At 45.8% G+C, this 27,619-nt stretch overlaps 1 protein-coding gene across 7 annotated transcripts in view; it reads left to right on the top strand.

Annotated features, from left to right (window-relative positions):
* The window catches only part of ncoa2 (nuclear receptor coactivator 2), a 90,093-nt gene that overhangs the window by 36,315 nt on the left and 26,159 nt on the right, over positions 1 to 27,619 (top strand). For all 7 annotated transcript variants that reach the window (XM_080417115.1, XM_080417114.1, XM_080417112.1 and 4 more), the window contains exons 4-11: positions 2,136 to 2,308; positions 11,318 to 11,421; positions 14,203 to 14,380; positions 16,515 to 16,703; positions 19,080 to 19,181; positions 21,100 to 21,240; positions 21,705 to 21,852; positions 22,379 to 23,765. In XM_080417115.1, the coding sequence (XP_080273241.1) occupies positions 2,136 to 2,308; positions 11,318 to 11,421; positions 14,203 to 14,380; positions 16,515 to 16,703; positions 19,080 to 19,181; positions 21,100 to 21,240; positions 21,705 to 21,852; positions 22,379 to 23,765 (2,422 nt within the window). The remainder of the gene's footprint in view (positions 1 to 2,135; positions 2,309 to 11,317; positions 11,422 to 14,202; positions 14,381 to 16,514; positions 16,704 to 19,079; positions 19,182 to 21,099; positions 21,241 to 21,704; positions 21,853 to 22,378; positions 23,766 to 27,619) is intronic.

The raw sequence follows: 27,619 nt of genomic DNA, 5'->3' as shown, positions 1-27,619 counted from the left end.
CCTGTGAGCTGGTAGATCGGCAATGATGAAAATATGAAAATAAGGGATTCAATCTATTAGTTCGATTAACTGTTGCTGCCCTAATTTTGGCAGGGTTTCATCATTAATCGACGTTGCACACACAGTGGTGAATGACAGAAATCATTGGGTACAGATGAAGGTCAAAGTGCTGAAAATGTTTCAATGCAGTTTTCACATAAAATAAATACAGAAAGTAACATTGTTCATTAATCTTGTAACTGAACACGCAAAGGACCCCACACCACAAGAACCCTGAGCGCCATGGAGCGCCATGGAGAACCTATTCAAGAAAATCTTAAGTAGTTATAACAAAGGCGGTGTGTCATTGGACAAAGGTTATGGAATGATTGGAAAGTAAACCCACTGTTATCCCTTTTTCACCAAGCCATTTTGAGGGCTGGTTTGGATCCATTGCTAATCTCTAACCAGTTCTTTGTTTGGCAGCAAAAGAATTGGCTCTCAGCGAGAAAAACTGGTTCAACTCTGGCACCAACTCTTGGTCTTTGCTGGTCTAGAACCAAGAACCATTTATGACAGAGGCTGGGTGTTGGATTATCTGATTATTATTTTTTTCGGAAAAGGGAAGCTCCATCTCGAGAACCACTAACATCAACAAAACACAAAGCTGCGCTGGCATCTTGTCCGTGTATATGAATCCAGGAAATGCCTACAGTGAAAGTTGTAATTGACAATCCATGCATGTAGAACATATTTTTCAGAGAACATCTTAGTTACACCAACATTATTCTTGTGTAGTTTTGTACTTACTGGTGAAGATTATAAAGATCTCCCTGTCTGTTTAGACACAAGCCTACAGTTTATTGCCCACTGCACAGCCTTGCATTGCATCACAGACAAATCTTTGAATACTAAACCCCTATGAACAAAACTGCATCACAATAACAATGTTGGTGTAAATAAGCGTTTTGAAGAGAGGAAAAAAATATATTTACATGCACAGATGATCCATTATACATGGCAATGAGAGAGATGTTTACTTGCACAGATGATCAACTACAGTATATGCCTAGCAATGAGGTCTTGTTTCTACAAGGAAATATATAGGCGCTTTGTGCGCATATATACAGTAGCCTGTGGAAAACCAAACCGTTGCTTCGAAGGTTCACAGTCAAACAAACCAACTGTGAACTGGCACCAGCACCAGCCAAGCACCAGCACTAGGTTCGTAGCCAGCAGAATACCATTTTCCAAAGGCCCCTTGAGACCTTGTACCAAGTTCATCTCTGCCCTATTGTGAAATTAGTAGAACAAAGACGATCGTAGCACTTATTAAGACATTTAACTGGATAGTGGATACTCAATTTGTGACTACTTTAATTCGATGGGGCCCTGTGATGCAGTAGGCACGGTCGCCACCCAGCAGTCGCTAAGAATAGCTTACTGTTACTGTGACTTCTAACCCTGGGGTACAGAGAGTCTGCTGAAGCCTATAAACGTAAATCTGCATAATTCATCTGCAGACAGGCACACAGGGGTTGTCTTTATTGATGCAGTGGTGCTCCATGCTTGCAAAACAGAAAAGAGAAAAAAAAATAAGAAAACGCTGACTGGCTGACTGCAGATATATTTAGCTAGAGCTGTGTATCTGTTGGGTGTGTGTGTGTGTGTTGTGGGGGGGGGGTATAGTTTGACCCCGGCCCTCACCGTCGTTCCGAACTCTGCTCCATGCCAAGGTTAGCGTGGATGCTGTGCTATGGAAGTGAGAGGGCTCTTGAGCCATGTCCACAGATGACTGATGACACTGAACCTTGGTGGAGGTGTATAGATTGAACTGCTTTGATGTTCTGCCCCACGCTCCGTGCCCTGTTCACCCATTCGTTCTCCTGCTGTGAGCAGGATGAGGAATGCGGGCCTTCTCTCTCTCTCTCTCTCTCTCTTTCTCTCTCTCTCTCCTTGCCAGTCCCATACACACAAAAACACACATGAACACCCTTGCTTCAGTTCTAGCATAATTTCGTTCACCCTTTTTTCTCACCTTGTTTTCCTTCAGTTTTTTGTCTTGGGTTGCCCCTCGCTTTAATGTCTCTGTCATCCTCCCTGTTCCTCCCTGTTCCATCTTATCACTACATGATTTTCCCCTTTTGTTTTCACAGCCCCAAGCGGAGCAACGAGAAGCGCAATCGCGAGCACGAGAACAAATACATCGAGGAGCTGGCCGAGCTGATCTTCGCCAACTTCAACGACATCGACAACTTCAACGTCAAGCCTGACAAATGTGCAATCCTTAAGGAAACTGTGAAGCAGATCAGACAGATAAAGGAGCAAGGTACGAGGAGCACCATTTTCAGCATTGATGCTTAAGCTGTATTTACGGTGTATGCCTGTTCTATAAAGTCTCAGTGCTAATGAATAGGTCTTTCAGCATAGTAAATGGCAAATGGACTGCATTCACATAGCGCTTTTCTCCAAAGCGCTTTACAATGTACTTCACATTCACCCATTTACACACACATTCACACACCCATTGGCACTTGGCTGCTTTGTCTAAAACTAGAGGAGAGGAAAAGGAGGAAAGAAGAATGGGGAAAAAGAAAAGGAAAATGTATTTCTAAATGTCATTAGCAACGTGTTTTTTTTTTCTTCCGTTTCTTATTTTTCTCTCCGTTTATGTTGTACACCTTCTGCAATTCAAACATGGTGCTCTATAAACACAGCATTTTTTTTTTAAACTAGAGGAGCTTGGAAATCCTCTACCTCCTGAGCCACTGCCGTAATGAATCCTTAGTTACCATTCAATTTGGCTGCTTTGTCTAAAACTTCACATCTAGAGTTCGGGCCATTATGCGGTCCTCACACCTACGGCGCACCGCCGATTCCAATCCGAACAATATGCCCGTATTATGCCATGTAATGTATGGATATCTCTGTATCTGTCAGTCCTTGTCCCTTTTGTGCTCGCGCCTGAAGCTAGTCAGCCTAAAAGCCTCCATATAATGTGTGGTGTATAACCTAGTTAATTAAACTGTGTGTAATGTGTATAATGGTTAGGTGAATAGGAGTGTTTGTATTGTGGTTTGTACGTTGTGAATAGGATAAGGGTATTGTTAGTAATTAGACTGAATAGAGTGAGTTGACTATCTACAAATGGTATGGTTGTTTAAATGTTGATATGCTTTATAGGATGTTAATATGGTTTATGGTTAATAAGACCTTAAAACTTGTTTTGTGACTCCCGCTGTGAGAAGCAGTAGCATGAATCTGCTAAGCAATGAGCGGAGAGCTCTAGGTAAATGTGAGTCAGACTGGCTGGCTTAGGATGTCGACTTGTTTTTTTGTGACTTGCATAGAGCCAAGCGTTATGTAATGGCAAGCAATGTGATGCAAAAAATCGCACACAAACACTCTCTGGCTATCCATCCCTCCCTCCCCCCTCCCCCCTCCCCCACTCAATTCTTTGCTCCCCTCTCCCTCTCTCAGCTGCTTTCGTTGCTCTCTCCATTTTTATGCCAGGCTGGAGTGACATCCCCTGCCTGCCCTCTGAAGGCAGTTATTGTGTTTGGACATGGACCACCGAGGACAAAACTTAACAAAAACATACACACACAAGCTTATGGTAGCAGTACTTGTTTTTCTTGTGTTCACCGGCAACTACAGATACCTTATTCGCCATGAAAGAGAATGACATGGCGATTCCGTACCTCATCTTGTACAGTTCAGGGAGGGCACAAAAAGTCTGTTTCATGTTCCCTGATACCCTTCTTATAAACCATGTAAGCCCTGGCACCTCATTTAGAAGCGTTTACACCTAGAGTTGACGGTGCTTGATCCGTTTGGTCTCATCTTTTTCAACAAGCTCTTTTAGAACTCGTCTCATCTTTTTCAAAAAGCTCTTTTAGAACTTATCCTGGTCCAATGCCGTGACTGGGGGTTGCAAGGCTGTGGAAATAACTGTTGGTAGTGGAGAATATTTCTTATTTCCTATTGGCCTAAGTAGCCCCCCATGCTTGCAGCAACATTACTGTGTACACAATAACATTACTGTGTAAAAACAGATTCTCAGCTTATGGTAGAGGTAGTAGGGTAGAAGCACAGCCCAGGGAAGAAGCACTTTCGCTTTGAGGATGGACTTTGAAAAAGAGGCCTCCTTGGGGCAGCAGTTAATTTATCCCTGTATGTTCATCTCATGCTGTCTGCATACATTTCCTTAATTGAAATCAGGGTGGATTTGTGTACTTGGAGGGGGGGAAAAACTCACCCACTAAGCCTAGGCAATGTTTCAAGCTTGTTTGGTCTTAATAGACAATATGGCGGGTAATTGATTTCTTTATAGTGCCCATAAAGTAATGGCATAGCAGGGAATTTTATAGCTACTTTTACACTCTGGGCTGCTGGCCTACTAATACTATATTACAGCTCCAGCTCTGATAGGCTGGGGCCTGATCTGCTCTGAACTGCAATTGGATCAGAGAGGAGTTCTCTTACATTCACCCTACTGAACACCGATCTGTGTTAAAAAATAAAATAAAAGTGGTGATCCTAAATTTTTCCAGTGTTCTAAATGCAAAGAGAAATATCATTTAAAATGCCACCAGTTTACAGAACTGTACTAACATACTGCTTGAAACATCTGGTAGATGTCTGGATGGTTGCAAGTGGCCATTAGTTTCAGCCGTGTGTACCTGGCGTAGGGGCTGCAGAAGGACAGTAGAGCCTGGCAGGAGATAGTTGGGAGTCACTGAGGTGCCTGAGTGCCACGGTGCCTTGAGTGATGGCTTTGTTCTCGGGGCAGCTGTGCTGGTTTACTGGGCCCTGCTGGGCCTGCAGAGGCCCTGCTGATGCACACATCATTAATACTGTGTGAGAGAGTGAGAAGGAGAGTCGGTGCGTGTGCCTGCGCAGCAGGGCAAAACCGGCATTCGCTTCCGTCCTCACACACATCTGCACCCCCTCCCCCCCCCACCAAAAAAAAAAAAGAAAACGAAAGGCAATGGATTTGTTCCCCTTTTTCAGGGCCACAGAATTTCCACACCATATGGTCAGCCGTCACATGGGCGCAGTGCAACAATCAAAATGCGTCCCCCTCCAGTTACTCCGATGGCCCCCTCATTCCTCCACTCATGATCGTCTTCAAAAGTAGGGCAGCAGCCCGCACTCTGAACATAAGGCTTCTCTGCACGGCTATTAACCCAATCACTCACATGGAGAAAAATAGGGAGCATCATTTCTGCAGGTACAGGATAGACTGGGAGCCTGCGGTATACTCCATATGTTCATTTCAGGGCAAAACAATAACCTAATAACAGCTATACCTTGCCTGAAAAATGACTGCAGATGAAAGCAATCTGTAGTAGGCTACAGGATTGTACCTCTGACGAGACATACTGAATGCTTTTGTCTTGTATATGAACTGGCCTCCTTGTACATGATGTTGTCAATGGTGTAACGTTAACCTGGGGTCTTCAACGTTTTTCAGCCCAAGGACCCCTTAGCTGAGAGAGATGAAGCAGGGACCCCTGCTACATACTGTATACAACGTAGTGTTTCATATTCAACTTTTTCATAGACTTGTTTGACAGCATTATCATGTTGGATTCATGCTGTGTATTTTCAGACATTTAACCACTTAAAACTGTCGATACTTAGTAAATTTGACCTTTCACTTTGTACTTGGTCTGCTGTTTTTTTCCCTCTACACCAAACCTCTTTGCCGAAAATAGCAGATCTACAAGCTCACATGGCGCTGCGAGGCGTTGTGAGCTTGTAGATCTGCTATTTTCGATTAAAGTTCTCCTCAGAATAGGGATGCTAGGGTTAAAGTGGTTAATGTAAAAAAAAAAGTTCCAATCACAGAAAGATTTCGTGGCCCCCCTGTAGTAACTCTGAGGACCTCTTAGGGGTCCCGGACCCCCTGTTGAAGACCCCTGCTGTATACCAAAGTGTCGTCTCTTGCTCATCACTCAGCTGTCTCTCAGGCAGTCTATATTTCACACTAAGCTGAAAAGCAACAAACACATCTCTTCAAAGACCAATGATCATAAAATGCATCTTGTCACTTTGTAAGGTTAGGATCTCCCATGAAGTTGAGGTTTGGTGTAGCCAGGTGAGGGTTATAATTCAGTTTTTGGGGCAAACATTATGCCTAGTTCCGATTTACACAGAAATGATAAACCAGCTCCCATCAGGAATTGTTTACCCAGTGGAAGAAGCTAATGTTCTCCTTCATTCCATAATAGCTTCTTTTTTTTTGTAGTTTGACAATATCATCCATCCCATCATGGCTGGAACCAGTGTGGCAGCTGCATGCTCCAACTCACTTGCACTCATTTACCGCAACCTTTCACCCCGTCGGTTGCTAAGTGCCTGGGTTTACACCATGGCAACGTGTCTGGACAATGGGGCAGCATGTGAATGCTTTGTGACAGTAGAGAGAGCCTTGTTAAAAGGTCTGGCTCACAAGTGACCTGTTTGAAGCACACAGGACTGTTTTTATAAGAGAAAGTAAACCCCTTTAACAGTGTATAAGAGTGTTTCTGTTGCCACTCATGAGATCAGTGTTGCCTCTGTTGTGCTCGCTTGAATGAGTGAGCTGTAGGCCCGCGTTGTCATATGGACTGCTGTTTTTGAAAGGGCTCTAGCACAACAATTATATCTATTTTATATTTGATTATGTGCCCCTCTAAAGCAGATCTTTACTGATATTTACCCCCTCTAAAGCAGATCAACACTGCTATGGCTCAATAGCTACTGCTTTGGGTAGTTGAAAACAAACGTCATAGCCTACTTAACGGCACTGTATGGGACTCAAATCGTTAACACCCCCATCTATTCAGAATCAATTATATTGTTATAAAGCCATCAACGCATTGTAAACAACTCAACCAACCTTCCAGTCTGTCTGTCTCAACCAGGACGTTGGTCAATGAGAGAGAGACAGAGAGTCACATTTATTATGGTTGTGTGTTGCATTTATCAGAGCAACTCTGTTGCTGTGCGGAGTGTGTGTGTGTATGCACACACATACACACACACACTCCGCACACAGAGAACTAACAGTCTCATCACTGTCTCAACGATATAATAGATAGGATACAATGACCAAATAATGAACAGATAATTCACTTCCCTTATTCACCTGAAATGTGCAAAAGTTGTCAGAGTACCCAGTGCGGTACCCACTAACATACGACCAATCAACTAAATATGGAGATAAGGGGATCCTTGATGTCATTATGCATGCCGCCACTTATATTGGTGCAGCGGCACAAATGTGACACAAAGCTCCACCAAGTGAAGGTAACAAGTCGGGTTGGCCAAACAGGGAAGCCAGTGCCCACACCCGCTTGAGCCATAACACTTCGTGGGTCCACCGCAGACCCACAGACAGACACAGATATGTTTTTTTGGGGTTCTAGAAAACTGGTGCCCGAGTTATGCCTGGGACAGACAGACATAGACAGAGATTTTGTGAATTAGTAGATCGATTTGTATCATTATTGTTATTTTTTACCTTGGTTTCCAACTTCCAAGGCTACTTACTTACTTAACCACTTGAACCCCAGCATCCGTATTCTGTGGGCGAACATTAGCCAAAAATAGCAGATCTACGCTGTGAGATACAAGATAGCTTTATTTGTCATTTGTTTTCCATCTGCAAGCAGTGTTAGAAAAATAAACTAAATTTATGTTTCTCCTAGTAAAAGACAGCTGAATTCATAAAATAATAAAAACAGTGAGCTTGATAGATCGGCTATTTTTGGCAAAGACTTTTGATGTAGACAGAAAAAAAGCAGTCCAAGTACAGAGACAACTCAGGTCCAGTTTACTAAGTAAGAGTTTTTTAAAATTTTATTTAACTTAAATTTTAAGTGGTTAACTTATTCTTGGGCTGCAGTTCACCGCACTACAGGGAACCAATCGCTCATAAAAGGGAGCCGCAGATCCAGCGGAAAATCATAAGACTAGGGATGCAAATGATCGATTAATTCATTAATTGATAGTTTATAACCTTATCGATCCGTATAGTATCGATTAATTCATAAGCGGTGTAATAACATTTTTAAGACCAAAAGGAAAATTCTTGTCCCAAACCGGAAATGAGTTCAGATTATTAATTAATTGCCTTGATGTGCAGTATATAACATTAACGAGCGTCAATGAGCATCAGATGGACACAGACACACACTCATTTCTCATTTCTCTCCAAAAGCCCTTGAATATGATAAAGGATTACTGTGATTATGGTAAGCTCACATTTGATATCACACACACCATACATGTAACTTTCACTTGCCCCAAGTCAATTAATTGAAAATCGATTCATTTAATCGATTCAATTCTTAAAGGCAATTAATCGATAATCGATTAATTGTTAATATCCCTACATAAGACTGACAAATGGAGATGTATGGACATGTTACAGTGTGTGGACAAGGAAGACGTCATCAGGATTACCTGAATGACAAAAGTACAAAAGTAGATTCTGGGCCGCTGGTGTAAAAACAAAATACAGAATGCTACCCAAAACGACTCCAACTCTAGTAGACGCTCTACCAGACAATGTAAACAAGCTGATATTCTTGTCCCAGAACAGTTATCACGTCCTAGACCACTGGGAACGGTAGCCTCTCTTTTTATTTTAAAGTAGTAGTGACAATGGTGTACAGTCTAAACAAGCTGATATACTGTACTTGCTCCACAACATTTATTTATCAAGTCCCATACCACTCTGAACAGTACCCTCTCTTTTGAGAGGCTACTGTTCCGGCACCCCGTGTTTTTTGTTTAATTATTTTTTTGTCACAAAAATAAAGATTAAAATTTCTGCCATTGCCATGTAGCATAATGTTGCTATAAGCCTAAAAGTATTTTTTTTTATTTTAAATTTAGAGTAGCCAGTCATTTTTTACCACCTTTTTCTCCCGAATATAGTCGTTGTGCCAATTAATTCCTCCCCACACATATCTGCATTGTCACTGTTGTTGTATCCCACTGACTCACCTGCCAGTGAGGAGCCCCCACCGGGAGGAAGTAGGGCCTTCGTCCTACTCCTCCCACCCAACACTCCCTGCTGACAAGTGCCACCGCCCCAGTCTGTAGGATTACATGCAGTGACAATTATCACCCAGTCCCTGCCCAGCTTCCCTCCCCCCGAAGCCAATAGTGTTCGCATAGACGACCAACAACAACGCGGTGGATTTGAACCCACAACCTCCGTGGTAGTGGGCAGGAACTTCACCACTGCACCACCCGAGTGACTTAACCCATTAAGACCTGAGGCGATTATTTAAAAAAATTGAAATTCTAACAGATTTTTTAAAAAAATATTAAAACAAATTTTTCACGATTTTTCAAAAATAGCAGATCTACAAGCTCATAGCGCGGCACTCGGTGCCGCGCTATGAGCTTGTATATCTGCTATTTTTGAATAGCCAAAGAAATATAAAGTGACACAGATGCGTTCCAGGTCTTGGGTTAAAGTAGTGTTCTTATTTTATTGTCATTTCTGTAGCGTAGGCACTGAATGAACAGTTGGGCGTTTTTTCTTGTCTCGTTCTCTCTCTGATGTCACAAGCCGGCCGCCCTCACTCCATTGGCATTACCAATCAAAAACAGTTTTTGTTCATTACCTACAAGTTGCTATAAGCCCAGGGCGAGATTATTATTTCATCATTATTTTATGCCCTTTTTGGATTAGCCATCTAGGCCTACTTATGTTGATGAAACTGATGGGTTCTATTTAAAGAACGTTGATTTAGCCTAATAAAAAAAAGACTCATTTAATCCGATGGATCATTTTATTATTATGTTTATGGCTTGGCTCTGTAGGAGGCCCGAGTTATGCCCGGAAAAATCATGCATATGCACACACACTAGGCTTGGGCAATTGGATTCATATATCAGTGATTGGATGAGTCCATAGTCTACTCACTGTATGTTTTTTTGGCCGATTTTGGGGGTTAACAAAACACAGTTCCCGGTACTGAATGAGCGGAGAAGAGGGGGAATAGCTTTTGCTTTCCTAGTCGTCTCTTTATTAGCTACTGTACCACGCTGAGAGCAAAGCCTTGTTTATTTTTTAAAAGACAAGCCGTAAAAAATGAAAGTGAAACCTAATTATCTACAGTAGCTGGTTTCTATGTAGAATGCAAAGCATCGCCGTGCGATGCAAGCTTGACGACCCAAGGGCGCACTTCCCCCGGTCTCATGAGATCCTGCACTTAATTCTTAACTGATTGCTGTCATTCAAATTTCTCTGTAATCTGCAAAGGCTGGATATGAATTCCTTGTGTCAGTTATGTTTATATCACCAGTCAATCAAAGGGTGCAATCTAAAATGTAAGTTCGCTGCCCCACATGCCTTGCACGTCCCTTTACTTACAAGAGAGAGAGAGGGGACTGGGTGATTAGCCCGCAGGATTTATTATTTTGTCCGTCTTATTAAAAAGACGACAACTACGTAAAAAGAAAACTTGGATGTGTGTGTTTTGCCACATTGTTGCTTTCAATGTTGCAAACCGGGGTAGGCTAGTACTCTATACAGTGTAGAAGTTCAGAAGTTCAAGCAGTGGAGAGCCTACACTGCTTGAACTTCACTTCGTCTCCTCATTGCTGTGAGCTTACACCTGAAAAGAACATCCTATGGAAGTGATATGATTTTCAATTCTTCGTTGTATAAACAAATGTTGGTCAGCTAGATGGTGAGATAGGTGCTTGCCAGCAGAAAGACAAGTCATGTCATCTCATCTCTTGTTTGTGTTCCTCACCTGTCACGTTACTATAGTAACCCCACAGTGGCACTGAACGTGTTGAGGACTGGGGCGCTGTTCTCGTGTGAATATATACCTGTATATTGGGCTGGCCATCGATAGGAATATTTTGACATAACGCCCAACTCTTAACACAGACACACACAGGTTTTGTGAATTTATAGATGGATGGATGGATGGGTAGATGATATTCACTACAGCCCTATGTATTTTTCCATGTCATCTTGACTGCATCACTTCCATTTGGTTCCATTTGTCCTCACAGCTATGTTAAAACTAACTTAACAAGATAATCTCCACAAGTCAACACTATAACTAAAGTAAAGTTTAAAATGAAGGGTTGTGATTTACAGCCATAATTTGTCATAGAACGAAACTCTATGGACAGAAAAAGCAAAGAACCAATTGTGGACTCACTTGCCAGGTTTTTGGGACCACAATCACTCTATAGCTTCATAAGTGAGCATGCAAACTGAGCAATGTACCTTTCTTTTTTATTTTTATGATTTCTTTTATTTTTATTTTTTTTAAATGTTTTCTTATTTTGTTATTGCCTCTCTCATCCACAGAGAAGGCAGCAGCTGCCAATGAGGAAGAGGTGCAGAAGGCTGACGTCTCATCGACGGGCCAAAGTTTGATCGACAAAGATGCCTTGGGACCAATGATGCTTGAGGTGGGTAGCGTTTGTCCCCCCCCCCAGGGAGAGGGGGTTGAGTTCACTGAGTTGAGTTCACTGAGGCATATCAGACATGGCAAAAGATTAGGAACCTTCCTAAAATGGGATATATTTCCCCATTTCAAGTCATGATAGGGATATAATGAAGAATGCTGTCCACAGAGAGCCATCCAAGTGGGCCAGCAGCAGAGGGTCTTGAGTGTGTAGCTGTGCAGGAATAATGCTGCCAGCGTCTTGTATGTGCCTCAGAATGGCCGTAAATCACAGAGCAGAGCAATGGCCTCGTTGTCCCACGGAGGGCCACTGAAGTGCTGACGTTTAATGGGAAAGAAAGCAACAGCCGCGGATGAATAAGTCCATTGAGTCTCTCCGCTCTTCCTCCCACCCGCCTCCCACTCTTTTTCTTGTTTGCTTCCTCTTTCTCTCTCTCGTGCTCTTGCGCGGTGTTCCCTTCTTCCCTCTGTTCACAGCTCGATCTGTCTCGTCATGGATTATTTATAGCTCTCCTGGTCCAGCGTCACTGAATCGACATGCTAACTCATGTCTAAATATAGCCCAGTGCAGGCCGCATGCTTTCCCATCTGTTCAGCAGCCCCCAAAACACAAGAACCAGCCATTCACACCCGCTATCAGCCTCAGCCACGGCTCTTGTCTCCAGCAGGAGCTCATTACATCATGGTCTGTGGGCAATGGCCGCCGGTCGGAAACGCGGCTGTGCGACCTTCCTCCGAGGCCCGTCGTGACTGCCCACCCTTATGCCTGCATGGGCAGACAGAAGTCCCTGCGAAAACGGTGTGCTTTTGGTTTAACCCTCTGGGAGCCAGCCTTGTTGTGCCACACACACCTCCCCAGGCATACAGTTTGCATGCCATGCATGCCGCTACTACTTGGCATGTTGTGTGGCATGACTTACAGCCCCTGGACACTTCTGCTTTTTATGAATTTAATCAGAACTGTTGCTTTTAGTGTCATGTCGAAATTCCGCAATGGTCAGCCGCAGTTCCCTCTCCTCTTACAAGGAGAGATCCACTGCTTGCTACTATATCTCAGAAGTCATAACATTAAATCATTCTATGGCTTTGGCATATATATGTAATAGCACTTTGTGAGCACATATTTCTCCTTCAGTCCTTACTGTAAGGGAGGTTGGTGAGATTAGCCCTAACACCTAGTTGTATTGCTGGTTTGCATCTCCGGGGGGGACCAGACTTAGAACAGTATCGCCCAGGGGCATTGTGACCTGTGGCCTGCCACACGCTCTGCCCACTTCATCATTTAATACCGCAGTTAACGTGGGCAGTTATGCAACATAATGTCATGTTGCAGAGGAGTGAGCAAGTTGCCAAGTGGTTTGGGAGCAGAGAGATAACATGGAAGATTAGAGAGAGGGGAGGGGGGTGATGTTGAAGGACTGAGAAATCGATTGTGTACATGTATCGCTGTGTTGGGCGTCTCTGCAGTGTATATTTAATCAGGGCATTGTAAATCAAAGTGTTTGCTAACGCTGTTGTGAAAGAACGTGTGGAAGAAAGGCAACATCTGGCAGAGGAGAGTGTTTGCTCTGTCTGTTTGCCCTACTTGCCCAGTGTGCAGCCTCTGTGCAGAGAAGGCACTTGCACAACCACACGGCTCTCTTTAAAATGGCACCCCTAACATACGGCGAAAGATTGAAGTTATCCAGAGTGGGTTTTCCAGTTGATCCTGAAAAATGTGCAGTTTAATGGAAAGTTTGCGTACCATCTCGACCTGTATGGAGTTTCATTTGATTCATATCCTGTATAACTCATTAGACTCATTTTTAGTTGATTGCTCTCTTAAGCAATTGAGCAGCTATGTTGGCAGGCGTCTCTCGTCATGACACCAGCCCTTTGGAGCTTTACAGTCACACCCTCCCCCCCCCCCCTTCCCCCAAGGGTCCTGGGCGTTTCGAAGGCCTAATTGACACCGTCTTGTACCTAATGGCTGACCTGGGGCTGTATTCTTTCAATTAGGCACTTCCTCCTCCCTCATCATCCACCTCCCGTGCACATGTCATGTACCCATCATCCTGCTCCCCCGTCATCCATGCTGCTTGGCAGCATTGAATGTGCACAAAGTGATGGATGTGCCAATGCACACCGTGGCTGCTTTAAAGACCTTATGTTATTATAAGTAGTGTCTATAACAGCCATTCCCAACTTGTGGGCCCTGAGGATATTGCAAGTGGGCCCCCATATAAAAAAACACTACCATATAACATTAATAATATTGTACCATTTTATCATGACCATTAGTGAGGACCAATTATATAAAGATAGGTTGAAAATGGGTGAAGTCGTCCTTTAAAGGTTGGGTCGATAATGCATCGTAATCACCTTTTATAGTGCATTAAATGCATCATGATGCATTATAATGCATTTGTAATGCTTCATAACACTCGTTATAAATGTTTATAATTATGCATAATAACTTATAACAAAGACACTTTATAACTACGTTAGCTTAGCTTAGCTACGTCAGCTTATAATGCATTCGGACCAGCACTTATAATACATTATAAACGTTGTTATAAGTTGTCATACATGATTATAAACATTTATAAATGTGATAATGCATTCTAGACCCTACCTTTTAAGTAAAGTGTTACCGATTTTTCTCCTGGCTCTCCCTGCTCCCCCCCCCCCCTCTTTTCTTTTCTCTTTCTGAAAACAGCAAAAACGAATAATTTCGCCCTCTTCTTTACACCTGTAAACCTGTGATGTGACAATAAATGTGCTTCTGATTCCTCCTCTCCTCCAGGCCCTGGACGGCTTCTTCTTTGTTGTGAATATGGAGGGCAACATCGTGTTCGTGTCGGAGAACGTGACGCAGTATCTGCGCTACAACCAGGAGGAGCTGATGAACACCAGCGTGTACAGCGTCCTGCATGTGGGGGACCACGCCGAGTTCATCAAGAACCTGCTGCCCAAATCCCTCGGTTAGCCTCACTCTCCTTCTCTGACGGGATCTCTGTTGTTGTTGGTTTTGTGTCTTTCTCTCTCTCTCTCTGTCTCTCCATCTCTCTCTCTCACTCTCGCTCTCTCTCTCTCTCTCCCTTCTTTCTTTTTCTCTCTTTTTCCCTACCCCTCCTTTTCTAGTCTCAGTCTACACGGTTCTTTCTCTCTCTCATCACCCTCTATTTTACTCCTCCTCCGTTCGTTACTCATGTGTTGGAAAGGTTTTCCAGTTATACGGCTGCAGACCTGAAATGGAACAGCTGGCTAATTCAAAAGCATACTATAAGCAATTGTATGCACCGTAGAATCCTCAGTGTCCATTTAACTCTGAGGGTGTAAACATTTACCCAAATGGATCCACAAGGGTTGGCAGCATGCAGAGAGACTGTAGTATATGCCCTTCATTCTCTCTGTTGCTGATGCTCAGCCTTGGTCTTCTGCCTTTTCCCTCTCTCTCTCTCCCCCTCCCTCCCTTCCATTTCGACTAATTAACTTCCTTTTTTGTCGTCTCTCTCCCCTGTCAGCTGCATCACTCCTGTGCACTCTCTTCATCGCATGCCCTTCCTTTCCTCTCTCTTTTCATTGTTTCTCTCTTTCTCCCTAACTAACTCTATCTCGCTTTCTCTGTATTTCTCACTCACTCACACACACACACACACACACACACACACACACACACACGCACACACACACACACACGCTCTCACACACCCGCACACACACGCAATCACTCACTCACTCGTCAAGTTCCTACTTTTTACGTTCCCTTAAGTCTATTTTCTCTGTGTTTTTTTTTCCTGTTGTCACGTGAAAACGAGACTATTCTGTCTTGATATTTGTTTGACTCTCTCTCTCTCTTTCTCTCTTTCTCTCTCACTCTCTCTCACCTATTACCACTCCGCTCTCTGGTCCTCTCCCAAAGAGAGGTGGCGATAATGTATGTCAGTGCCCTCCATCAGCAGTGAGCTCCAGTCTCCCTTTTCCTCTCTATCTCTCTCTCCCCAACTCCCTTCCACTCTGATCTCCTCTTCCGCCCTCCCCATCCGTCCCTCCCTCCCTCCACCCCTGTGCTCAGAAGGAGGTCTGTGAGTGCCTGTCCATCTGGGTGGCAGAGCAGAGCCCGAGCACCCTGGAAATGATCAGCAGGGCTGCGTGTCCCAGATACTGAGAGATTATCAATGCGCCCAATGAGATCACCAACCAGATGGAGTGCAAAGGGAGTTCGCTAGCGCCAAAGTTGTGTGCGTGTGTGCGCGCGTGCATGCGTGCGTCAGGAGAGAAGGGGAAAGATTGGCAAGGGCGTTTTAGAGGACGTGCATATGGAGCCCTGGCTGTGATGCATGGCTGTGGAGCGATGGCTCAGGGCTCACACTTCCAACTGCTTATCATGACTGATCTCTACCCCGCAACTACTCTCTGCTGCCTTCTTACTTTCTCTCTCTCTCTCTTTCACTACTTCTGTGTGCACTAACATATATCTTTGAAGTGCCTGTTTCTTGGGGTAAGGAGGGATCGTCACACTTATTGCAGGTGTTTTTAGTGGATGTTAACCCATTCAATCCGGGAACGCATATATGTGTCATTTTAGATTTTTTGCTAAAACCAATATTTTATACTTTGGGCTATTCAAAAATTGCAGATATACAAGCTCGAGCGGTGCCGCGCTACGAGCTTGTAGATCTGCTATTTATTTATTTTTATCATGAAAATGTATGCAAATCTTTGAATATATATATATTTTAAAGCTAATTTTTTTTACTCAAATCTTTGCTTCTGGGGATTCTACAAATGTCTTAAAAATCCTAGCAGTTCTTTTGAAAAAAATGATTGTTGCTATAATATCAGTGGTTCTCAAACTTTTTTCTTGTCAAGTACCCCAAATTATTTGTCTGCCCCCCCCATTTCAAAATATTTTGTTCCAGGGACCCCCAGAAGCAAAGATTTGAGTTAAGAATGTATTTTCAAAGATTTGCAAAAACAAATAACGATTTTTCAAAAATAGCAGATCGCTATGAGCTTGTATATCTGCTATTTTTTTAATAGCCAAAGAAATCTAAAAATACACAGAAGCCTCTTTGTCAAATCAACCTCTCGTCCTCCCCTGTCTTCTCCTAGTCAACGGCGTCCCGTGGTCCAGCGAGGGTCCGAGGAGGAACAGCCACACGTTCAACTGCCGCATGCTGGTGAACCCCCACGGCGACAACCAGGATGAGTCCCGCGAGCACGAGCCCCAGCAGCAGAAATACGAGACTATGCAGTGCTTCGCCGTGTCGGAGCCCAAATCCATTAAGGAGGAAGGAGACGGTACGTAGAGGAGAAGAGAAAGAGGGCCAATGGGGTTTGATTGAGCACAGTGCAGTAGTGACCACCCCCCCCCCCCCTCTCTGGCCTCCGTTGTGAGGGACACGATGTCCAGAGAGGAGGGTAGAGCCTGACCGATAACAGATTTCTGGTCCCAGACCATCCATTATTGATGTTGACCGATATTGACCAACACATAACTTTTCATTTAACCACTTAAGCCCTATTCAGACATTTTCACGTGCGGTGAGATTGTAGATCGGCTATTTTTGAAAATGTTTGAACCTATGATGACATGAGGATGCCAGGTAGAAGTGTTTAAACGTCAGGATACATCGGCTGCATAATTACCGAAGTAAAAATATGGCCGATATTTTTGCAAAACCGATATGTACCTCGGCCTGGCTCTAAAGGAGGGTAGTTAAGTTGTCACGGTAAAAGTAAATAAGTTGGACAAGATCATTCCTACGTGTATCATGATTCCTATGTGAAGAGCTTGTCATTGCCCGTCCGTTTTCCATCCTCTGCATCGTCGGAGCTGCCGCCTCCACTCTGGACAGCATTCATTACAGAGTGCATTCATAATTCATCCACATTTCCTCACAAACGGGTTCCTCTGACTCTTGACGATTTCGCTCTGGATTCATACGAGTATCGTTTCAGTGCAGGAGCAGCAGCAGCATGTGGAAAACATGAATTATTTTTTCCTCTTTTTTTTTCTCCCAACATTCTCACATTTTCAACGCGTTGGGAGAAAAGAGAGAGACGGTGCTGCAGTAGTGACCCGTGCAAACATCTGTAAGCCGTTCCTCAGAACCCGGTTGGTTCGCTCTGTTTGTTCTTTTCCGTCTGTTCACAGTCACAGAGAGGTCAGCTGGCTTTTCCCCGGCTTTACACTGGAACTTGCACATGCCGCAAGTTTGGAGTATGAACGTCACCGCAATAAAAAAGTCAATTTTTGTTTTCATCAGCGTTGTTTTGAAAGACGAACGACATCAAATGGCATATCGTCGCTGTCGGGTGGAAACTTTATACACTATGTCCAACACGGTTACCTGGAAATGGAAAAAATAACCCGTGTTCCAATGGATCCAATGTAGTTATAATTTAGTCACAAGCTCTTTTGTTTTGTTTATGCTGTTGTGACTGTCCTGTGTTTTTTAGAGGACCACAATGGAAATAAGCCAAAGGGCTTTATTGGGTTTTTGCCACTTTTGTGTGACACTGTAGTAGGATGAAGTACATCATTCATTTACGAAAAAACAACAGTTGAAATGTGGAGATACAAGGTTTCTGCCCGACAGCAACGTTACGCAACACCGGCGCCATACGCTTTACCAAATACACACCTATAAGATGCATCAATATCTTCTTGGCTAATTAAATCCAGTTCTTTGACTGCAGCTCTGCCTAAATGTAACACAGACGTAGTGAAAAGGCTTCAGTTTCATTCCAAAGCCCCAGTCTCTCTGTGTCTTTATCCCCTCTTTGGGCCTTTTCTTTGTGAGCCAGCTGTTCTGCCAGTACTGCCTGCCATACCTTGGCAAAAGGACCACCTAGGACCCAAGCCAGGTGTGTGTGTGTGAGTGTGTGTGTGTGTGTGTGTGTGAGTGTGAGTCAGAGGGAGAATGAAAGTAGGATCAATTGTTACATTTGCACGAATGCATCCAGCGAGAGAGTTAGAGGGGAAGGATTGAAGGAAGGAAGGAAGGAAGGAGGGAGAGCAAGAAAAAAGGAGAGAGTTGAGAGAGACTTGCAGATCTAAAGCCCAGACCACCCAAGAGGGCCTGTTTACAAGTCAAGAGGAATGTGTATTTGTGTGTCTGCGGGAATTACTGGCACTGGAAGGTTGGGATGGCAGATTTTTCGGGGTCACCCCCAGTCCTGGACTTGGCCACGGTCTCGTGTGTGTGTGTGTGTGTGTGTGTCTGTGTGTGTGTTTGGCGACTGTCAGAAGTGAGGGATAGCAGCCTTTAATGTTGGGCCAGGGGAGATGTCACCAGTGTTGAGAAGGCTCGGTTGGGGGGGAACCCACTCACATGCACACTCACGCACGTGCACGCGCGCACACACACACCTAGCTCACAAAGGTCACACTCCATCATGTCCCCCACCAGCAGCAATAGCGACTCCTCCCCCTCATGAAGGGAGCTATGGGCTGTGTTCCCTCTGCTCATTAATAACTGTATTAATAACGCTGCCTGGGAATAACATGCATTTCATTTTCTCTCTCTCTCTCTCTCTCTCTCATTACATCCCCATCCTCCTCCTCTGCTTCCCTCCTCTCTCCCATGTCCTCCTTCGTTCCTCCTCCCCTGTTCCCTCTCTCCTCCATCGGTTTCCCATCCTCCCTTCGCTGTTATCACTTCCTTTTTACAGACTTCCAGTCGTGTCTGATCTGCGTGGCTCGCAGGGTGCCCATGAAGGAGAGGCCCATGTTGCCCACACACGAGAGCTTCACCACACGCCAAGACCTACAAGGTACGGGTTAACCCATTGAGGCCTGAGGTTACGATTCTGCAAAATGTCTTCTAAATCATTATCAAAACGGTTTTCTGAAAAAAACGTATATATATATCAGTGGTGCTCAAACTTTATCATGTCAAGGACCCCCAAAATGATATGTATTTGGCCGCCGACCCCCATCTCAAAATGTCTTGTTCCAGGGACCCCCCAGAAGCAGAGATTTTAGTAAAAAATGTGCCGTGCTATGAGCTTGTAGATCTGCTATTTTTGAAAAATTATGAAAATCAATTGATTGGAATGTGCAAGGAAACATCTGTGAAATAAACATTTGGAAGATCCATCATAATAATGACAAACAAAAAGGCAGAAGCCTCCGTATTGCCCATATGCTTGTGTTTTGTCTGGAGGTGGTCCGCGGGGCCACTGTGACTCCACGACACCTGTCAATATCAAAGACACTGGACTTCTTATTTTGAGGAAGAAAAAAAAAATCACCAGTGGCTACAACTTCATCCTATGGGAAACACTGTATTCTGAACGCATCAAGTGGAAAATATTGTCAAATGACAACATTTGCTAACATGCGTGTCATGTAGATCAGCACTATTCTTTTTTTTACTCCCTAATGCCGTAATCAAAATAATATGCCGCTGATCTCAAGCATTCGTATTTTTACTTACCTTGCCTTTAGATGAAACAAACGACAGCTTTTCTGGCAGTAAAGTTGTTCAAACAGTAAAGTTGTACTCTATGCCATGCTACTGTTATTTGCTATGTTCATACGGTGGCCATTTGGCTTCTACGTCATGCATGGGGGTGGGGGTGGGAAACCCCACCCTGACCTGAGGGTCCCCTCTGAGTATGACATAAGAGCAAAATGGCCACTGTGTGAACCTGGTCAATGCGCAATACATGCGACTGAATCCAAACAATGCTAAAAGGGTTAGCATACCAAACGGCTTAAGGAAAAGCAGAAACACCCCATCCCCCTCCTTCCACATCATAATTCATCCCTGCGAGATTCAAACAGTTAAAACATGATTATATCCTTGGTTAAATACCCTTTAAAAAAAATATGTTTCATGCATTGACTTCCCGCCTCTCCCGTCCCAGCTCTCTGGGAGGTAAAGTACCTGTCTGAGCACTGGCATGTAGACGCAGACAGTTGGCTGTCTCTCACCTGCCCTTTGATGTGATAGTTTTGTCTGTGTGTGGCATACTCACACGCAGCCACACACCCCCACACACACACACACACACACACACACACACACACACACACACACACACTGGCCGACAGTAATTTAGCTTCCCTCCCAGACATCTGTGTTGGGATGTACAGTACATGTGTGTGTGTCCCATGTAGAGTCCAGTGGTGTCCTTGCTGTGTGTTGAGGTGACAGGTCTTTAGTCAGTCTCAGCAGCTGTCACTCTCCCCAGCAGTCTGTCTGTCAGCCCATTAAACGCATCACTACCTCCATTTGTACTGTAGCCTGACAAGGGACTCCCTCTACACCGCTTCATGCTGCTTCGTGTGTGTGTGTGTGTGCTCGTGCGCACACACACGCATACGCGCGTGCCTACTTGTAGTACACAGTCAAACATCCTCACTCACATACTCCATTAACACCCAGCCACCGCTGAGCAACGGTGACATAAGAGCAAAATGGCTGCTGTGTGAGGGTGGTCAATACGCTGAAGCTGTCACACAGTAGGAATTCAATTGGGGAAGAAATGGGTCTTTGTTCTACTTCAGATACTAATCCAGGACCTTGTCCATGATTTCGGAAACAAGAGAGTGGTTGTGTTGGTGCACTCTACTACCCCATGAAAACAGCTATCGGTTCCTAACTGTGTGTGTGTGTGTGTGTGTGTGTGTGTGTGTGTGTGTGTGTGTGTGTTTTTGTGTGTGTGTGTGTGTATATACACACAGGTAAGATCACGTCCCTGGACACCAGCCTGTTGCGAGCGTCAATGAAGCCTGGCTGGGAGGACCTGGTTCGGCGCTGCATCCAGAGGTTTCACCTACAGAATGATGGGGAGATGTCCTTTGCCAAGAGACACCAGCAGGAAGGTGAGCCCTGCCATCAGCTAGGAACATCCCAGTTAAAACCTGTCCCTGTCTGTTGGATATAAACTCTACCGGTATTCAGGATGATACATAATATGCAAAATGGCATTCAAATGCAACATTTCTTCTCTTATCCGTATGTTTTCTCAATCACACTCAACCTGGTGTCCCTATTTTGAGCATGTAATTATATGTGAGAATAACTGCTCTAGATTATACACGCTCGCGTGCAATCCGTTGTGAGCTTGTATATGGGGCTTAAGTGGTTAAAATGACTAATTGCTAAAGTATTACCTTAAGTATCTATATGGCTGCTGGGGTTATCTTATGGACTTAACACAAACTAACTGTCTTTGTAAAAATTATATTATGTGACATTCTATCAAAATGAAGTGGGTAAATGTTGAATGGCTTATTAAAGTATCGAATTCCTGTGCTTGTGTGTGTGTGGGTCTGTGCATTCGTAGTGCTGCGTCATGGCCAAGCGTTCAGTCCCATCTACCGGTTTTCCCTCTCTGATGGAACCATCGTATCAGCCCATACCAAGAGTAAGCTGGTACGCTCCCCTGCTACCAACGAACCCCAGCTCTACATGTCACTGCACATTCTACAGAGGTATGCCTGTTACCTACCTTTGACTGTGTGTGTGTGTGTGTGTGTGTGTGTGTGTGTGTGTGTGTGAGAGAGAGACGCAGGCACTTGCTTGTTTTGACCTGTCGGCGCTCATGGCTTCATATATCCCGTGTGCATGAGATAAGTAATGAATGCAAGCTCAACAGTAGGTCTGAGTATCGTGAAAAAGCATTAAGAAGAGGGATCAAGGCAGACTAAGCTGCAGCCACAGTGCAGACCTGCATGCTCTGTGTACGCGGATGGTGCGTCTGCCCATGTGAGTCAGCAGATGAGCTGACATTTGTTTGTAGAGGAATCACAGTGTTCACATGGACTCATCGCAGTGGATCAGCGATTATTTGCGGTCTCACACGGCCGAGGGAACTTACAATGACGTCTCTGTGTGGAAGTTAAACACCCTTCATTCTCTGTGGTTATGAAGTACTGGTATGTGATGAGATCGCCTGAGGCCATGAAAGAACTGTAAGCTAACCAACTTGCGTTGTGTGTTGTGTGTTTAACCTCCTAGGGAGCAGACCGTGTGTGGTATGGGCCAGGACATGGGCCCTGGCAGCCAGGCCACAGGGATGGGCCCCAAACCTGTGACCTCCTCCACCCCCTCCATGACTCCTCCGATCCCGGGCAGTCTGCCCGGCTCAGGGCCCCTGCAGGGCCAAGACACGACGGTCAGCAGCAACACCACGCCCTTCTCCCCTCCGGGCCCCGCCGGCCCCAGGGAACCGATGGCCATGGGTGGCCACATGCCGGGGTACCGCTTTGGCTGCCCCCCGCCACACGGCCACGCCGCGGGCATGCAGCCTCCGCAGCAGCAGGGCCCCAACTGGAGGATGAACAGCCCCTCTCGCGGCAGCCCCAGCCCGGCCGGAGGACCTCATCCACCCCAACAGAACTCTATGCTGTCGCCCAGGCACCGCGGCAGCCCTGGAGGGGCGAGTAGTCCTCGCGTCGCGGGGGGCCTGCACTCGCCCTCGCCGGTGGGGATGTGCGGCGGCGGGCCCGGGCCCGCGAGTGTGGGCAACGGCGGCGCGGCTAGCGGTCAAGCTAACAGCTACACCAGCAGCTCTCTGTCTGCTCTGCAGGCCCTCAGCGAGTGCCACGGGGTCGGGCACGGGCACGGACATCCCCACCCGCACGCACTGGGGTCCCCCGACAGGAAGATGGGCTCCCCGGGTGGAGTCACGCTGGGGTCGGGGGGCAACCCTCACCTGATGTCAAAGTTCGGCGGAGGCAACGGCGCTCCCGGCGGCGGAGGAGGGGAGTCGTTTGGACCTCACGCCGAGCTGGCTCAGGGTCACGCCCAGGGCCAGACGGACGGCAACCTGGCAGAACCCAAAGAGGAGAGGGAGCCGGCCCCCGAGGGCCACGACGCACACGGCCGTCTCCACGACAACAAGGGCCACACCAAACTCTTGCAGCTTCTCACCACCAAGTCGGAGCCCCTGGAGTCGCCCCTGTCGCCCAACGCGGGGGGCGGCGATGGCAAGGACCAGGCCGCGGCGGGTTCCCGGGGAGGAGGAGGCCACCCGCCGGGGAGCGCCCACGCCACGTCCCTCAAAGAGAAACACAAAATCCTCCACCAGCTGCTCCAGAACAGCACCTCCCCCGTGGACCTGGCTAAACTGACCGCCGAGGCCACGGGCAAAGAGATGGCAGACCAGGCCCAAGGGGGCGGAGGCCCGGGTGCTGCCGCAGGCGGGGAGCTCACCCCCAAACAGGAGCCCCTGAGCCCCAAGAAGAAGGACAACGCGCTCCTGCGCTATCTGCTGGATAAGGACGACTCAGGGCTGAAGGACAAAGTGCCCAAGCTGGAGCCCGGCGAGGTGAAAGTGGAGGGAGGGAAACATCCTCTGATCAAGACGGAGAAGCAGGACGCGGGATACGACCGAGCTGAACAGGTACGTTTTGACTGGTTCATCCCCCCCCATCCCACCCCTCCTGTGTGCTACTTACCTCAGTTACCCTACCTAAATCAGTCCCTCAAAGGACGTCCGGGGAAAAGATGTTAAGAGTTTGTCGTCATGCTTGAATCACGGGCTTCCGTGTGACTCTGTGCGCGGGTCCTCGTCGAAATTAAGAGACACGAGGCTCCATTTAATTTACTGTAACCTCCTTTCTCACTGGCCCATTGCAGCGAGAAAGGCCCCAAAACTTTGTGACCCTGTGCTGCTCCAGTTGCTTCCCCCGCTGTGTCTGAGTGTTAATCTGGGTTAGACGGCAGATGTCTAGCATGCTCCACCAAGTCGTGCATTCGCACGGGATGCACACATGGTACGAAGGGTACAGGCATTGTCGACGATATTAGACATAATCTCTCTCTTGCTCTCTCTCTCATGCTCTGTCTCTCTCCCTCTCTCCACACACACTCGCTGCAAACACCATGCACGGTTTCCTTCGTGCACATCCGCGCAACTGCATCTGGTTGTATTCACTGCTCTTGTGTGTGCAGGCTCGGGCTCAGGCCGAGGGAAGCCATCAGCCCGGGCTTCAAACAACTGTGACATTTGGAAGAAAGCCCCTGTGGCTCTCAAGCACATTTGATCCTGGTTACATTTGGCTCACCGTCATCGGGTTTTGGCAAAGAGCTCCGGTCAAACCTGGCACTTTGGACGGAGTGTGAGAGTAGGAAGGGAGAAGAGTGAGAGAGAGAGAGAGAGGCAGGGAAAAGGAGAAGGGAGAGCTTGAGCAGAGAGACTGAGAGGAGGAGGAGGGCGCTGCCTGCTGAAACCTGATACTTCCATGTAACGGAGGAAGCGACGAGGTCATGTTTTGTAGTGCGTCCAGCCCTGGACTCCTCCTGCAGCGAGGGAGAGAAAGCAGTGTTATTGTTGTTGTGTCAGTGAGCCTGTAGGAACATCTCTCTCTCATATTCTCTCTCTCTCTCTCTCTCTCTCTCTCTCTCTGCCTCTCTCTCTCTATCCCCTTTATGTGGCACATTTCCCTGGAAACAGACGACTGGGGGGGGGCTTGTAAGCTGCATGTATATGCCAGGCCACTTGGGCATATACGCCAGAGAGAAGGAGATAGGGCGGATAATGAGTTTTTGCTGCTGAAATGAACAAGAGATGAGGCAGGACAGAGAAAAAGAGAGAGGGAGAGGTGGTGATGATGATGAGAGAGGTGTAGAAACTTCCCAGCAGGAGAGAGTCCAGCCTCGGCAGGCACAGTGAAAATGATGAGCCATATGCTCGTGCCTCGTGCATAACACCCCCCCTCCCCCCCGTCCACCCCAGCTACCATGGCGATGGAGGAGAGAAGGCGGGAGGAGGTGCTTGGGAATATAGAAAGGGAGGGGAGGGTGGATACGAGAAAAACTGTACAAAAAAACAATGGAACATCTCGCTCATATTGAGGTATGGTGAGATGGCGCCTCCGAGGCAGAATAAGGTTAAACAGATGGAGTAGGGGAGTCGACGGACTCACAGGAACAACAAACATAGCAGGTCGTCGTCGAGCCCTCGGAGGGTCTTGGAGAACAACTGCGATCGCTGGCATAATGGAAAACACAGTCCGTGTGTGTTTGCAGAGTAACTTTATCACCAAGTCGGGGGTGTTTTTGTCTTTACTGTCAGGGGTCAGATTTGAGATTGAACCGCACAACCTCGGAAAGTGTGATCGGATTGAGGGATCGAGCACTTCGATGTTACAGTGGCTGCTATTGTGCAAAACTGACAAACGATTTGACTTGAATCCAATATCACTGAGGCTGGACGGATTGTCAGTCATACTGTATGACGATACTAGTGTGTGCTACGCAACACCACGCTAAATTGCACCACATATTCATTGATTTTACACCCTGACTTCCAAACTGAAAAGAATATGAAGAAGCAGAGAGGAGAGGGATGTCTCATTTCACAGTTGTCCAGTGATTAAAGCGCTCGTAAGCTTCAAGCAGTGATGGCGAGGACTAATGCAAATTTAACGGTGGCCACAATAGCATCGGTTCCTTTGTCATCCCAGAAAGAGGGCTTTTGTTAGGCATTAAGCGAGCCACGACTTCATTAGAGCGGTTAATATTTGTGCAAGTGAGTTTCTGTTCTTTATGAGAGAATCACTGCTCGGCCATGTGTGAAGAGTGACTGTACTATGCAAAATCATTCCCCTATGCTGACCCCCCCCCCCTCCCTTCCAGCTATCTATCCATGTATCAAACCCTCTATTTCTCTCTTCCTCTCCTTCTCTCCATCATTGTTTGAGGGCTGAATTATTGATGGCCAGAGCAGGGCTAAATGAGAAATCAGAGCCATGCCTCGGCACTAGAGGCTGGGCTGATGGCTGAAAGTAGTGAAGGTATGGTACAGTAACGGTACACACTGGTCTCCCATCAGCATCACCTGCAGGCATCTCTGCAGCCTCAGGGTATTATCTCTAGATCAACAGTGTACACGTGTGTGTGGACTGGTGCACACTATACCATTAAAACATGTCTGCATAAGCCGGAGGAAGAAAAAAAAATAACAACCTGTGTGAAGTGGGCGGTGTCTTGCTAGCTAATCACAATACTGAATGGAGTCAACCAATCATGTACAAAAAATAAATACATTTATTGAAACACTCTTTATGATGGAAGAAACCATAACTTTAAAAAAAACATAAATTTGTTTTTTTTTAGTTATGGTTTCTTCCATCATAAAGAGTGTTTCAATAAATGTATTTACTGTTTCTTATATAGGGCTATGCACATGTGTCATGTGACACTGGCCAATCACAGTCCTGAATAGACTGTGATTGGCCAATCACGGTGCAGGGTTAGGCAGGGTACATTTTTGGCCAATCACAGCGCAGGATTTGTTGTACAAATATCCAAACCTCACTTATAGGGGCGGTTTCACCGCCCAAAAAGGAATGTTCAGTTTACACATCGGCTTTGCTCAAAATGAGAAAAAAACACTGACATTTTTAGGTCCACTGACATTTTCAGTCGGAAGTAAATGGATCTTCCTATCTCTACTAGGTTTACGTCAAACATGATGTTTGGTTGGTTAATACGACTGAATAATAAAGCTGTGAGGAAACCAATGTTGACTAAACAAGCATCTCTCAAGTCATTGAACTCCGTCAAACTTTACCCCCATCCTTAGGCTGAAAGCCTGCTATTCTCCCCAAACACAACAATGATGGATGAGAATCGCTCATTCACCAAAGTGCTGTTGTTTTCTCAGGACGATACAATAAAGTCTACATATCATCACTTATTTATTTTTGTTTACATTAACAAACACATTGATAGAGAAGCAGTTGTGCATGCTGAGTTGTTACAGTCACAGACAAGACCCCAGAGCAGTTTTATAAACTGCAACAATAAAAATACAACTCCTCCATGATAACAGGTGACAGCCTTCCAAAACCACAAGCCTCGGCGGCATATTGTGATAGATGGAACGATAGAGAACAAAATAACACTGATTAAGTGCTCAAAGCATAACAAGATAACAAGTGCGGTAAGGTGACGCTGTAACTCATAAAATGAGAGTGTGAGGGTTTTCTCTGTGTGAGACTATCCCCCCCACCCTGTGGGCAGGCTTCATATACCATTGGTTCTCAAAGTGTGGTCCTTGGGAGGGTTCCAGGGGGTCCCCAGCAAAAGTGTGTTAATGTAGCGTCACAATCATTTCAGCCACTTCATTCATTTATACGTTGGCTATTCAAAAATAGCAGATCTACCAGCAATATTTTTTTTACGTAAATCTGATCTTCTGGGGGTCCCTGGCACCAAACATTTTCAGATGGGGTTCCGCGGCCAAATATA

Source organism: Gymnoscopelus braueri (assembly GCF_963280865.1).
Source record: "Gymnoscopelus braueri genome assembly, chromosome: 21".
Classification (NCBI taxonomy): Eukaryota; Metazoa; Chordata; class Actinopteri; order Myctophiformes; family Myctophidae; genus Gymnoscopelus; species Gymnoscopelus braueri.
This window is presented reverse-complemented; position numbering and strand designations above follow the sequence as displayed.